This window comes from Oryzias melastigma, linkage group LG7 (assembly GCF_002922805.2).
Source record: "Oryzias melastigma strain HK-1 linkage group LG7, ASM292280v2, whole genome shotgun sequence".
In the NCBI taxonomy this organism is placed as follows: Eukaryota; Metazoa; Chordata; class Actinopteri; order Beloniformes; family Adrianichthyidae; genus Oryzias; species Oryzias melastigma.
Genome location: NC_050518.1, coordinates 3,260,771 through 3,273,507, shown reverse-complemented (window position 1 = coordinate 3,273,507; position 12,737 = coordinate 3,260,771). Strand labels below are relative to the sequence as shown.

Genomic DNA, 12,737 nt, shown 5'->3' with positions numbered 1-12,737 from the left:
ACAAGAGTATGTTAAAAACACCCAAAAACTGGAGGTGGGATTTTTGAGGCACCTCACTACTCGATTAGATTATAATCCAGGAGGCAATGATTCCGTTACGAAACAATTTAATTAGGAAACAATTATCAACACATCCAGATCTGCATTTTTTACTATAAGACACTAGAACAATATTGATTACTTTTCTCCACTAAAGTGCATTTTTAAGTAAAGACAAGATCAAAAAAGCTTCAAGTTTAATTCTGCTTGTTACTTTAATTTTAAATCAACATTTGTCAATTATTAAAAATTCATAAAATGATTCAGAATTGTTTATGGATCATAATTGATGCATCTAAACAGATTTTTTTCCCCCAACACCAAAAATACAATTTCCCTTGGAGTGTTTTTTTTCTGTGATGTTGCTCAGGACTAAAGTGCAAAAAAGAGAAAAGAACAAATTTATTTTCCACAGCAACAGACAATGCTTAGAGGATGAAACAATTACCAAAGCTCCAAACAGGCTTTTGTGGTAGATGTGTGTTTGTAGTCCACCTAACCAATTTTCCTGACGACATTCACAAGCTCGCTGTGAAAATGCTGTCTACTTGGCTTGCTGCCGTTCAAAAGTGTGTCATGAGCTTTTGTTCTCTCGCGAGTCTCTCTGTCCATGAGTGTAGGTGTAAAATCTGAGCACGAGCCCGCAGTGTCTTTTTGGTGTGTTTCTCATGCCCGCTGTCCAAGTCTGCGTTTTCGGTTTTTGTTCTTTAAATCAACAGAAGATGCTTAATTTGCCCCAAAAAGTGTGAAATCATCTCTCATTGTTCATATTTTAGAAAATCAGTCAGAAAACTCAGAAATAAAAGATCAGTAAAGTGAACCATAAGCATGATGTATATTTAAAAAAAAAATAAAAGTAGACTTGATGAAATAGTTTTATAGTTTTAATGTGAAAGAATTCTTATTCAGGGACCATTTTTATTTAGAGGAAACTGTTACCATAGCAACATTCAATAAGGCAGCAAGACTGCTGTATAAATTTTTTTTAAATATATACAAAACTTGAAAGATTTTTATAATTTTCACTTTGGTTTTAAATCATTTGTCTTCTGAGTTCGACTATTTTCAGAGCAGTGCATTCAAAAAAAATGTGTGAGATTTCTGCTGTTATCACAGAAAGAGAAGTGCAAATAACGTTTCCTATTTGCCTTTTTTACAATACCTGGTGGAGTAATTTAAAATCAAAATCCTGCTTTTGTTGTCTTAATCCCAGTTTTTGTGTGCTGTCATTGTGCATTGGATTATTGTGGGGTTATACAATTGAAATTTCCATTTTAATTCTAATACATGTTTTCTTCTCTTTTGTCCTTTCACTGTTTGTAGGAGAAAGTAGAATATGCCTTCCTGATCATCTTCACAATAGAAACATTTATGAAGATCATTGCCTATGGCTTGGTGATGCACCAAAACTCCTACGTCAGAAACGGCTGGAACATGCTGGATTTTGTCATTGTCATTGTGGGGTAAGTATGACTGTGTGTTTGTTGAAATGATGTTCAGGAGTCTTCATTCTGACTGATTTTGAATTTAGTCACAAAATAAAGAAAAATGTTCAGAAACTGAAAAAGCATAAAGAGAGTATTGTTTAGTAACTAGTTATGAAATGTATACTTGTATATTAATGCATTAATTGTTCATTGTTTTAAAACTGTGATGGTAATGAAGTTTGCCCTAAAATGTGTTTTTAATTGTGAGTTTGTATTTAGTAGTTCTTAGATTTATTTTAAAAGGTATTACCGATAATCAGGATATTTTGAGTCCTTCATAGACAACACTGATGTTTGGACATATCCATTACAATAGAACACAATATTGCTTGTATTTGTATGGTAGTTCATCAGTGTAGCACCTGGCCTCAGGAGGACTTAATGTAAAACGGAATAAGAAAGGTAAATACACACAGGATCAATGGATGCTCACATAGAGAAATCCATGGCTCTTAGCGTGCACACAGGTGCACGGTAAGAGAGAAAAGCACAAAGGACACCTGGCTTTGTTCTTTACTTTCTGGCTTTTCTGCTTTAATCCTTTGTGTGTGTGTGTTTTCTTTTTATTTCACTGCTCTCCCTTTCTCTCCAGCCTCTGCGCTCACATGTTTTTTCTTTGGACTCTTTATGTTTTGCCAATTTTCTCTGTTTTTTTTTCTTTTTTTAAAGGTTGTTCAGTGTGGTTTTGGAGATGATAACCAAAGATGCTGACCACGGCGGCCAGTCTGGAGGCAAACCAGGGGGATTCGATGTGAAAGCACTGCGGGCCTTCCGCGTGCTGCGACCCCTTCGTCTCGTTTCTGGTGTTCCCAGTGAGTCCGAATCTCTTCTCAGTTTCAGACACTTTACTGTTGGTATTAAAGCAGAGCTATTCCTTAATATTAGACCCATCGCATTTCTGTGCTTAGGCTGATGGTCAGTGAAGGTTGATGTGTGCACAAAAGTACAAAAACTAACATAGGATTTTACAAATGGTCACAAGTTCTTACTCCTGAGACACATTCACCTCTCTCACTATCTGCTTTCTAATATTTCCAAAAGTCAGAAACAGATTTTCTTAAAGAGAAACACAAAAACAGCTGCAGGGATTGCTACATCAAGACTGAACTACAGTTGATTAAGTAAGACAGATATTTTAAAAAATATAAATACTTTTATGCAGATTGTATTTCTTCAGCTCATTGTAGACTTCTTCTGGTTGTCACCCAGAGACATACAGTACATGCATGTGTTAGCATTATTGGAATTCCCATTGCATTGTATAACCTACCAGTATTGTGAAGAAAAACACCACAACAACTGTTAAATTTAATAAAAAAAAAATATTTTCAGCTTTGTTGTACATCAACATTTACACATGCAAGGTAGATAAGAAATTTGATTAATCTGACCCACAAGTGTCCGTTTTTGTATAAAGCTGATTACTGTTGTATTGGATGCATTTACCCTAATGTTGCTTTTTGACAAAAATTAAATAAATTCAGTTCTTCTAAACAATAATCAACATTTATCAAAAGGGACTGAGCTGAAGCTTCATGTTTATCAAAGCCCATCCAAAAAAACCATGGAAATAAAACTTAAAACATCAAATAGACAAATCTGCCACCAACATCAAATCAAACCAAATACATATTCATATGTACACTTACATGCACATATACAAATATACACAGAGTGTTGATTAAATTACTTTAAACCCTTTAACACCTGAGGTGTCGCCAGTGACGCTTAAGCCCAAATTTTAACATACTGTAAGTCACGCTCACGCCGGTTTCCTACTTCAGAATCAACTGGAATTACGTTGATCATGTTAATGGTTGAAAAGTTACAGTAAATCAAGAACATAAACAATGGAGCTCCGGAGTTAAAGGGTCAAAGAGGAATTTATTACTTTTCTTCAGTTACTGAATGAAATTGTAATAAAATTACTTTAATCATGACCTATTTTGAGAAGTAATTCACTACTCGTTACTTTACCTTTTACCCCGTCATACGAATTCTCAAGCAAAAAGAGTTTATAAAAGATCCCTTTGTCTTTCATTTAACTATACTTTTAAAGTAATAACCTTGTGAAAAGTGTGAACATGGTTCAAGCTACACATTCTCACTCCCAACTCGTCATATACAGTATGGATGTATGGTTCGGGGCCCCTCCATGTCACTTTTTGATGTTTTGCGTGTCGCCAACTCTATTTTGTTTTGACTTGCTGGCTGTTCCCATCAAATCAGGTGTCCTCAACCCTCAAGACGCAGTACTAGACGCGAAAACGGACATGGAACCGTTACCGGTCCACATCCTGAAGGTTAGGAAGCCCTGATTAGAGTATTTATTTTTTCCCTGTCAGTGGCCTGGTATCAAGCAGCCCACGGACTTGGACCAGTTCGCGTCTCGAGGGTTGGGGACCCCTGATTTTATGGGAACGGCCCAGAACTTAAAAAAATGACAAGTTTGGGGCACCCAAAACGTCAAAAAGTGATGCAGAGGGGTCTCGAACCATGTATGAACCATGTATGTGTCCATATATGACAAGTTGGGAGTGAGAATGCGTCGGCTTAAAATACATAATCTGGCTTCATTAGAGATCAGACAGCAGAGTGAAAAATAACACAAAACTACTGTGGCTGCAGCCATGGGCCGTATTTTATATATATTCATGGTAACTATAACATAAATACAAATCTGTGTCTTATTTTTCTAAAGTTTGGAGTAAGTCTTTTTGGTTCTAGCTGGGTGTTGGACAGTGAGAAATAGACCTGAATGGTTCAGGTTGCAGACTCCTGTTGTTGATTTTATAATGAATTTAGAGATGAATGTTAACCATGGAGAACCAAAAAACAGTTTTCTTCTGGTCTTTTAAATTTAATTTGACTTTGTTTATTTTGGGTTGCGCTAGCAACCAAAGAACAAAAAAATCACAAAACAAAAGCAAAAAACAGAAAAAAGGTTAGATAAAAAATACTGAAAGCAATAAAAGGAACTGATTCTAGTTATAAACAGCTAAAATCCTCAGTATTTACTGTTAACTATTATTTTTTTATATAACGTGTTTTTAAAGTGTCTGTTTTTGTGTGTTGTCAGGTTTACAGGTGGTTTTAAATTCCATTATTAAAGCCATGGTTCCCCTGCTTCACATAGCTCTGCTGGTCCTGTTCGTCATCATCATCTACGCCATCATCGGCCTCGAGCTCTTCATTGGAAAAATGCACGCCACGTGCTATGTGATACAAACAGGTAAATACTTGATTTGTTTTTATGATTAATTCCTTCGTTTAAACCTTAAAAGAAGCTGCCGTCTGAAAAAAGGCTGACTCAGTTGAGAGTGGATACTGGGTTTAATCCCTGAGAATGAATGGACTCATGCACCTTGTTTGTGAACAGTGACAAGCAGCTGAAAACAGGGCAGAACAGCAGATGGTGGATTAAATCCAGTGATTAAATGACAAATATCTGGCTATTATATAAACACGTTTGACCTTTTCTCAAGCGTTGCCTATAAAATAGCAGAATTATTCAAGAATTAAGGGGAAGCTGGCAGACATGTATACGTACACGCGTCTATAAAATGACCCAAATACTGTTTGTCTTTTGGGTTTTGATGTTTTTGGATCTCAGGATGTTGTGAGAATTGTTTTGAGTTTAAAGGCTGAACCATATGGAATCTCAAACCCTTTTCTTTTGTGTCTTATTGTTCAACAATCATCTGCGTATTTGTTAACCATAATGTGAGCTCATCTACTCTGTACATACAATGTGTTTATGTAGGCGGTGCAAACATTTATTTAGTGTGTGCGTGTACTATCATTTCTCCATCAGACCAATAATAACCATCTTATCATGTCAGACTTATGGGATGAATGTCTGGAAAATGTTCAGTGATATCAGTGGTTATGCAGTCGTTTTTATGCAACTTTTGCACAAAATCATCACAATGTGTGTGGAAGAAATGCCATTATTCCTGACAGTACATTATAATAATTCACACTCGTAAAATGTATTCATCCAGTGCAAAGATCTTGATTTTTTTTTTCTTAAAGCTGTAATTTAAGATGTCATTTGATGATAAAACTGTCAGCTGGTGATCAATTTGGCACTAAACTCTTTTAAAAGGTTAAATTTTGTTTACTGATGCTAACACTTTTTATCAACCAATTGGATGTGAGCATTACATGTTTAACCTTGAGGAGTTACAACACCTTTATTGAAATTATACAGTTTGCCATAAAAGTAGAACTTACATGATAGAAGACTAGTTATGTCAAAGAAACATGCTGTATAAGCGATCACATAGGATCAGATATAATTGTGCATTCATGTATTTGCATAAATGTTTTCTATTAATTAATAATTTCAATAAAAAGCTTAATTCTGATAGAAATAGCATGAAAAAGTTGCTTAAAGGGTCTGCAGCTTGCTTTTCTTAAGTCTTTCAGAGTAAACTATATCCATATATATGATCATATATTACTTTGGAACATGACAATACAATTTATTTATGAAATATTAGTCATACTGATATTTTCCTGGAGATACGTGCACCTTTCCGTATTTGCTCAAAAGTCCTCGATCAAACCAGCTCTTGTTAATTGCTAACTCGCTTTTCCACCAGAAAAAGCGTTTCCTCAGTTTCTGCAGCTGTCTTCCTAATATTGGCCGTCTACTTGCGCCATTCTCTGATACGTTTAGGATCCACTGTTACATGTCGTGCAGATTCCTCACCAGAATGTTCTTTGACATGTGCCACCGCACGAAGTTTAAACAGTAAATCAAATGAGTGTATTTTTGGCCATTGCTACACTGGATCACAACGCAAATAGGACAGACAAACGGCGTCTGCACGACTGAGCCGGGGGAGCTTGCAAAGCTAGCTTCGTGGAGAATTTGTGTGTTAGCCTGGGGGTGGTGCTGGTAGCGCAGACTCTTCCTGAAAGGGGCTGTTCTCACTTTGTCACATCAGATTGTGAGAACCCGCCCATTTTTGTGGGTATGGGAGGGGTTGTTGCTGAGAACGCAGGTTTTTAGAGGATTACTCAGGAATGCGTGAATGGATCAAAATACTGTTTTGGGGTTCTTTATAGTGAGGAATGAACATTAAAGTAATCTTAAAAGCTCAAAAAGTTATGTATGGTATTTTCCATTTAAACACAGTTACGTATTGAGTGTTATTAGAGTTTATTTTTTAAGATGGAAATTATATCTAGGGTACTGTGTCTTTTTATTCATTTTTTTTTTCTGCTGTTGTATTTATGCATAAACATGATTCATGTAGTTTTGGAGTTCTATTAGAAAACACACTCAAACTTCACCTGTTTTCCAGTATTTGCTATGGTTTGTAAACCACTATCAGACATCTTTAGTCTGCATTCTGAGCTCTCTGGATTAACTCTAAAACTGTGCACGTTCTACAGTAAAACACCATTGTGGATTTATTAGCATCATCAACATCTTTATGTTCACCTACAAATGTCATTGGTTATATTTGCTTTTGAAAAATGAAGATAAGTATAATTATGTGTTTGTATCAACCCCAGGTGCACTTGCAGAGGAAGAGCCGGCGCCGTGTGCTGTGTCGGGGCACGGACGCCATTGTCTGTTCAACGGTACAATTTGTCGAGAGGGCTGGCAGGGTCCCAACAACGGCATCACAAACTTTGACAATTTTTTGTTTGCCATGCTCACTGTGTTCCAGTGCATCACAATGGAAGGCTGGACCGATGTTCTGTACTGGGTAATCTGCCAATCTACATCAAAATGACTCCCGAGTGTCAGAAAAAACATTTTTATTGTTTGTTTTGAGATGTTAGGACCCAAAAATAAATTTAAAAAAGCCTTAAAATGAAACAACTTTAAATTTTTAAAGAATAAATGAATAGTGAATAATTTAATTTGAAAGATAATCAAGACAAATACATTTTGTCCTGGATAAAATAAAAAACTGCATATTTTTAAGTATCTCTTATGTAAATTTAAGCTGTATATTTTTCTTTAAGAAACAGGCTTGAGAGCCGTTGCCTGAACCATTATCTTTCTAATACCCAGCAAAAAATATTTTTAAATATGAAAAGCCAGATCTACTTGAAACCCCTCAGCTCCTCATTCACCAAAAAATAAGCAGCACAAGGTTTTAATAAGCCAAAACACTCAACACTGAGAATGTTTTCATCACAGTCCACCCACACCCTTTTATCGACGAAACCCTGATCTATGAAATAATCAATCTGTCCTCCTCCTTTCTTCCTTCCTGTAGACTTTATCTTTTTTTTTGTATCCCTCACACAGTCTTTACTGCTCATGTGAATGTTTGCGTTGCCATGGCAATCCCAAATGAATGCTGTTGTGTCAGTACTGAAAGGATGGAGGTAGAACTAAAACCTAAAAGATGTAAAGGGTTGACAAAAAAGATAGAAAAAAGTTACTTCTCTCCCTGACTTTAGTTTATAACAGTCAATACAAGATGACTGGCTCAATTTTTGCTGCTAATCAAAACAGGACGATTAATTTAATTGTGTCTTTCGTTGGATCATGAGAAAAAAGGAAAAAGCAAGCTTTTCAGCTGATTTAAAGTGTAAAATTCAGCTTTAGGTGCTTTTTTAAATTATTTTTCGTTACACAACACTAATAGTAAATCCTAAAGTCTGGTTATTAGTTATTGCTTTGAGAAAGTAAATATAGGGACAAGTCCAGAGATGCAACAAAAGCAAAACATTCCAAGTTCACCTTTTTTTAAAAAAAAAGAAAAAGGCGAGAAAACACACAGATAATTTTAAAAAAGCAGCTGAACAAGAAGGTCAAAAAGTGAAACTTTCTAGAGTTTGTTAAATAATAAAACTCTGGCATGAAATTGTTAAAAATGAACCATAAAGTGAGATCAAATGTAAAAATTGTAAACTTTAAAAAATTCCTTTTTTACTCATTTCTTTTTATGTTTACTGAAAGAAGGATTTTTTTTCTGTAGGTCTGATGTTGATTTGTTTTTACTTTAAGTGATGTAAGAATGTTTGATTAAATGTTTTTATTCTTCTGTTTCCTTTTATCCAGATGAATGACGCCATGGGCTTTGAGCTGCCATGGGTCTACTTTGTCAGTTTGGTCATCTTTGGCTCCTTCTTTGTTCTTAACTTGGTTTTGGGAGTGTTAAGTGGGTAAGTTAACCATTACAAAGTCTACTGTTTTACTAACCCTTTAACTTCATTCAGCTCATGATGTTTAACATATAAATCAGCACAAAATAATTTATTGACCGTCTTATTTTGATGTCTCAGCAATGCCGGTTTTGCTGTAACTCATCCTGTAAACTCTGCAGCTCAGGGTTTTTAAACTGAGATGGATTTTCTACAAACACACTTCAAGTGTGGTCATAGAAATCATGTAGCTGTTAGTTCTTACACTGCATCCAGTCCGGTCCGGCCTCTCCGGTGCTCCAAATTAGTTTTGTTGGCTTCCAGTTTTGGCCAGATGCTGGAGCCAGCCGGAGCCCCTTTTTGTGAAACCTAAACCGGTGCACCCATTATTCAAAATAAACTCGCTATGTTTTCACTCTGGTGTGAACATTACGTAATTTCTGCTGACTAAGGGGTCACAAAGTGTGTAGTAGAGCGTCATATCTGACATTTAACACCATGGATGATATGATCACAGAGGTCCAGAACCATCCCATCCTTTATGATACTCCACAACCTTTTTTCAGTTTTTCAGTTTTAAAACAACACACTTTAAGCTGTTAAATACTGTTTAACTCAAACTCATGAGGGTTTGGTATCACAGCACTGCAGAGAGGGTTGGTAATCAAGGAAAGTTGAAACACCTGCAGCAATGACCTTTAAGGCCTGATCAACCTCTACCGCACATAAACAACTTTACAATGTTAATCTATTCTGTGTTACCAGAAACGGGTCATATTGTGTAAATATGAAATGTACATAAATATTCAGTTTAGGTAAGCCCTTTAAATATTTTTTAATTCACAAATTTGTATCAGTCAAGTAATTATTGAATACCACCTAAAACTGTAAACAAAACTTTGACCATTAGCCACTATTCACTGGTACATATCAGATCTTGAGAAACTGGAATCACTTTAAAAAAGATCAACTCTACCTACATTACTGTAATACTGACTACATGCTTCTCTCTCCTCAGTGAGTTTTCCAAAGAGCGAGAAAAGGCCAAGGCTCGAGGCGATTTCCAGAAGCTGCGGGAGAAGCAGCAGTTGGAGGAAGACCTTAAGGGCTACTTGGACTGGATCACACAGGCTGAGGACATCGACCCCGAGAACGAGGAGGAAGGAGACGAGGAAGGCAAGCGTAATCGTGAGTATCCCTGATTTAACCAAACATTTGTTTTCTTTTTCTGTCTAAACAGGAAAATGATGAACATGGAGAGTATCAGATGCCTTAAAAATTACAATCAGTCAAATCCTTCTGTGCATTTAAGCAGTCAGCAGAGATGACAATAGTGGGATTTAAAGATGTTTTAAAATTAAAGGCTCACAGCATCACAAATGGCATACTTCTACATTAAAACTGTCTTTTTTTAAACCAAGAACTGATAAGTAATTAAAAAATCAAAATAATGGTATAATTAGTTTTTTCAGGTATTTAAAAATGTTGAAAAAAAACGAAACATCACATTACTTTCATACAAGCAAATCTTCCTACGATATTGTATTGCATAGTTAGAGTTAGAAATAAAAACATTATTTCTCTGCTGAGAAAACTCCAACAGATAGCAGCATCAGGAGCCTGAAAGAAGCTTTGTTCAGTATCTACTCATACTGCTGGTAGTATCATAGAGCTGCTGTTGTGGTTCTGAATGGTTTTAACAGTCAAGACGGATTTTGATCATTAATTAATCAATTTATCTTTAAATTACCAACAATATAGGAACATTGCAGTGATCTCTTCATAAATGTAAAGTAAATGTTTGATTAAGAGTTTGAGTGATACTTCCTTATAGAAAATCTTGACACTCTGTGCATTCATACACCACTGAAGTGTCTATAAAATGAGTAGTATTGAAATTTAATATCATATCAGAGGTGAATCCCTTTTAGGCTAAAAAAAATCTTTAATCCTTAAACTGGTTCTGGATAAACTGAAGTTTAGTTTTTATTAAGTAAAGTAAAGATGTGCTTTTGGATCTTTTGCTGTCTGATTTAACTATTTGACTGATGATGTAATTTGGTTTAATAAGTATGTATCTGCATTCTGAACCATGAAAAGAGCAACACATACAGTAACGTAGACTTCAAACTTTAAAAGCTTTCTTTAAGATCTGTTGTACATATCCAGGTAAGTACATCTTTAGGTGTCATCACTCCAGTTAAATTCATGAAACAGAAACTAAAATCTACGCAGGCCAGTGGAGCAGCCAAGAAGCTTTGGGATCATTACTTTTTGTGCTGTATCTTGGACTTATTGCAAGGTACTTTACTATAACTGCAAAGGCCAAGTGTACGGAATCATTATTTACTTTTTCAGGAATTTTTTCTTCTCAAATTCCTACTTTTTCCGTCATTTTCAAGTATGTTCTTAGGATCTTCCTATGCTTTTTTTTCCACTTTGTTGCATAAAGTACAGTTTGAAATAAAAGAAAACGACTTTAATTTATCATGTGTTGTCATATCTTGATCTATTTTTAATGAGAAATTCTTTTTATTGGGTGTTTTATATGGGGTAAAAATTACCCGACTAAAATGATGGCGCAACTTTAGGGTTAAGTGGAGCTCATAAAACAGAATGTGACTGATGATTCTCATCCCTCAAACACCACTCTGTGCTAGTCCTTAACCACAGCTTGTTAAATGACATTTATTGCTGAAAAACATTAAAAAAATTTCACAATTTTAGCCCAATTCCTTCATGCACTTGTTGGATTGACTTTTTGGTAAGCTGGTTGGTGGAGGTGCAGCAGAGCCCAAACATTACAGACATCCATCTCATCATTAAAAGCTCCTCAGAGTTTTAAGTGTTGTTGATTAAAGTGCACCTGCGCTGTAATGAGTTTGGATGCACCAGGACATGAGATGAAGCTGTCAGTTGTGTATAAGTTGTCTGTTGTGAGTTAACCTCGCTGCAGTGTCTTGTAAAAACTCACAGTGTAGTCAGTCAGTTCATATGCATGTGTCAGTGTTTTTGTTTTCCAGCAGCTGCCTTGCTTTTACCACTTCTGTTGTTGTTAGGTGACGACCTTCTAACTTTGTTTCCTTGAAACCTGCAGTGTCTGTGTGCTCGTCTAGACTCCTGCTAACATTAGATCTCTCTTCTACTCTTTTTCCACCTTTCTTGTTTCTAACAGTTGTTTTCTTCTCTGACTTGTATCAGTTTGTCGTTTCTTGTTTGCCACTAATCATTTCCAGTGTTATATTGTATCGTATGCCTCCTGTGTCCAGAATTATTTGCATTATATAAAGGGCTCTAAATTAACATCCGCCAAATGCTGGAAAAAAATTAATTTGAAAAATAAAAACCCTTTTACTAGATAATTTTGGAGGTGGTGCATCGCTCATCATCTCTGACAGGGGGCTCAAACACCCATCCTGTCGTTGGTTCAAACTTTTAACTCTGACTTTTGAGCACAGATTTAACACTCACATTTGCTGCAGAATGAGGTGCATTCTGGGATTGGATGGGATTTCTGCCCTTATGTGCTTTCATTAAGACCTCACTATAGCTACATTCAGGTCTGCTGGTAATTTCTGAGCATTAGTTCATTTACTAACCTCAGAACACATGCTCGCTTGTTGACCCATCTATGAAAAGACTCACAACTACAACACACTGATCTGTAAGAAGTCACAATAATACAAAACACTGCACATATTTCAATATATGCATGATATTTTTAAAAAAAGATGCACACTTTCAGTTATTATTAGTGTTTTGGTTTTTCTAGAGAATAATTATCAACTGATATATTATAAATAAAGGAATTACCTAAAAAAAATAATTTAGAGCCCTGATTATATGTAATAAATGTGAAACTGTCAGTGAAGAAACTTCAATACTCTTCAATTGTGTTTCTTTGTTAGCATTTAGATTGATCATAGTTATTGTTTTTTTTAATTGCCAGAAATGTGGTTTTCCTGATGTCTGTCTGGTCCCTGACACCCACACAATACATTATTGTTGTTTTAATCATTCTTAGTGAAGTCTGTCAGGAAGACCTTTAATCTTTCTTTTTCTGTACATTTGTTCTGGACTACGCCGGAGTTT

General features: G+C 35.7%; 1 protein-coding gene across 3 annotated transcripts in view; it reads left to right on the top strand.

Annotated features, from left to right (window-relative positions):
- The window catches only part of cacna1db (calcium channel, voltage-dependent, L type, alpha 1D subunit, b), an 81,697-nt gene that overhangs the window by 31,267 nt on the left and 37,693 nt on the right, over window positions 1–12,737 (top strand). For 2 of the 3 annotated variants that reach the window (XM_036212646.1, XM_036212647.1), the window contains exons 4-9: window positions 1,363–1,502; window positions 2,196–2,338; window positions 4,606–4,758; window positions 7,056–7,252; window positions 8,563–8,666; window positions 9,664–9,833. In XM_036212646.1, coding sequence (XP_036068539.1) covers window positions 1,363–1,502; window positions 2,196–2,338; window positions 4,606–4,758; window positions 7,056–7,252; window positions 8,563–8,666; window positions 9,664–9,833 — 907 coding nt within the window. Of the gene's footprint in view, window positions 1–1,362; window positions 1,503–2,195; window positions 2,339–4,605; window positions 4,759–7,055; window positions 7,253–8,562; window positions 8,667–9,663; window positions 9,834–12,737 lie in introns of those variants that run through there. The other variant, XM_036212648.1, reaches the window with a different exon arrangement.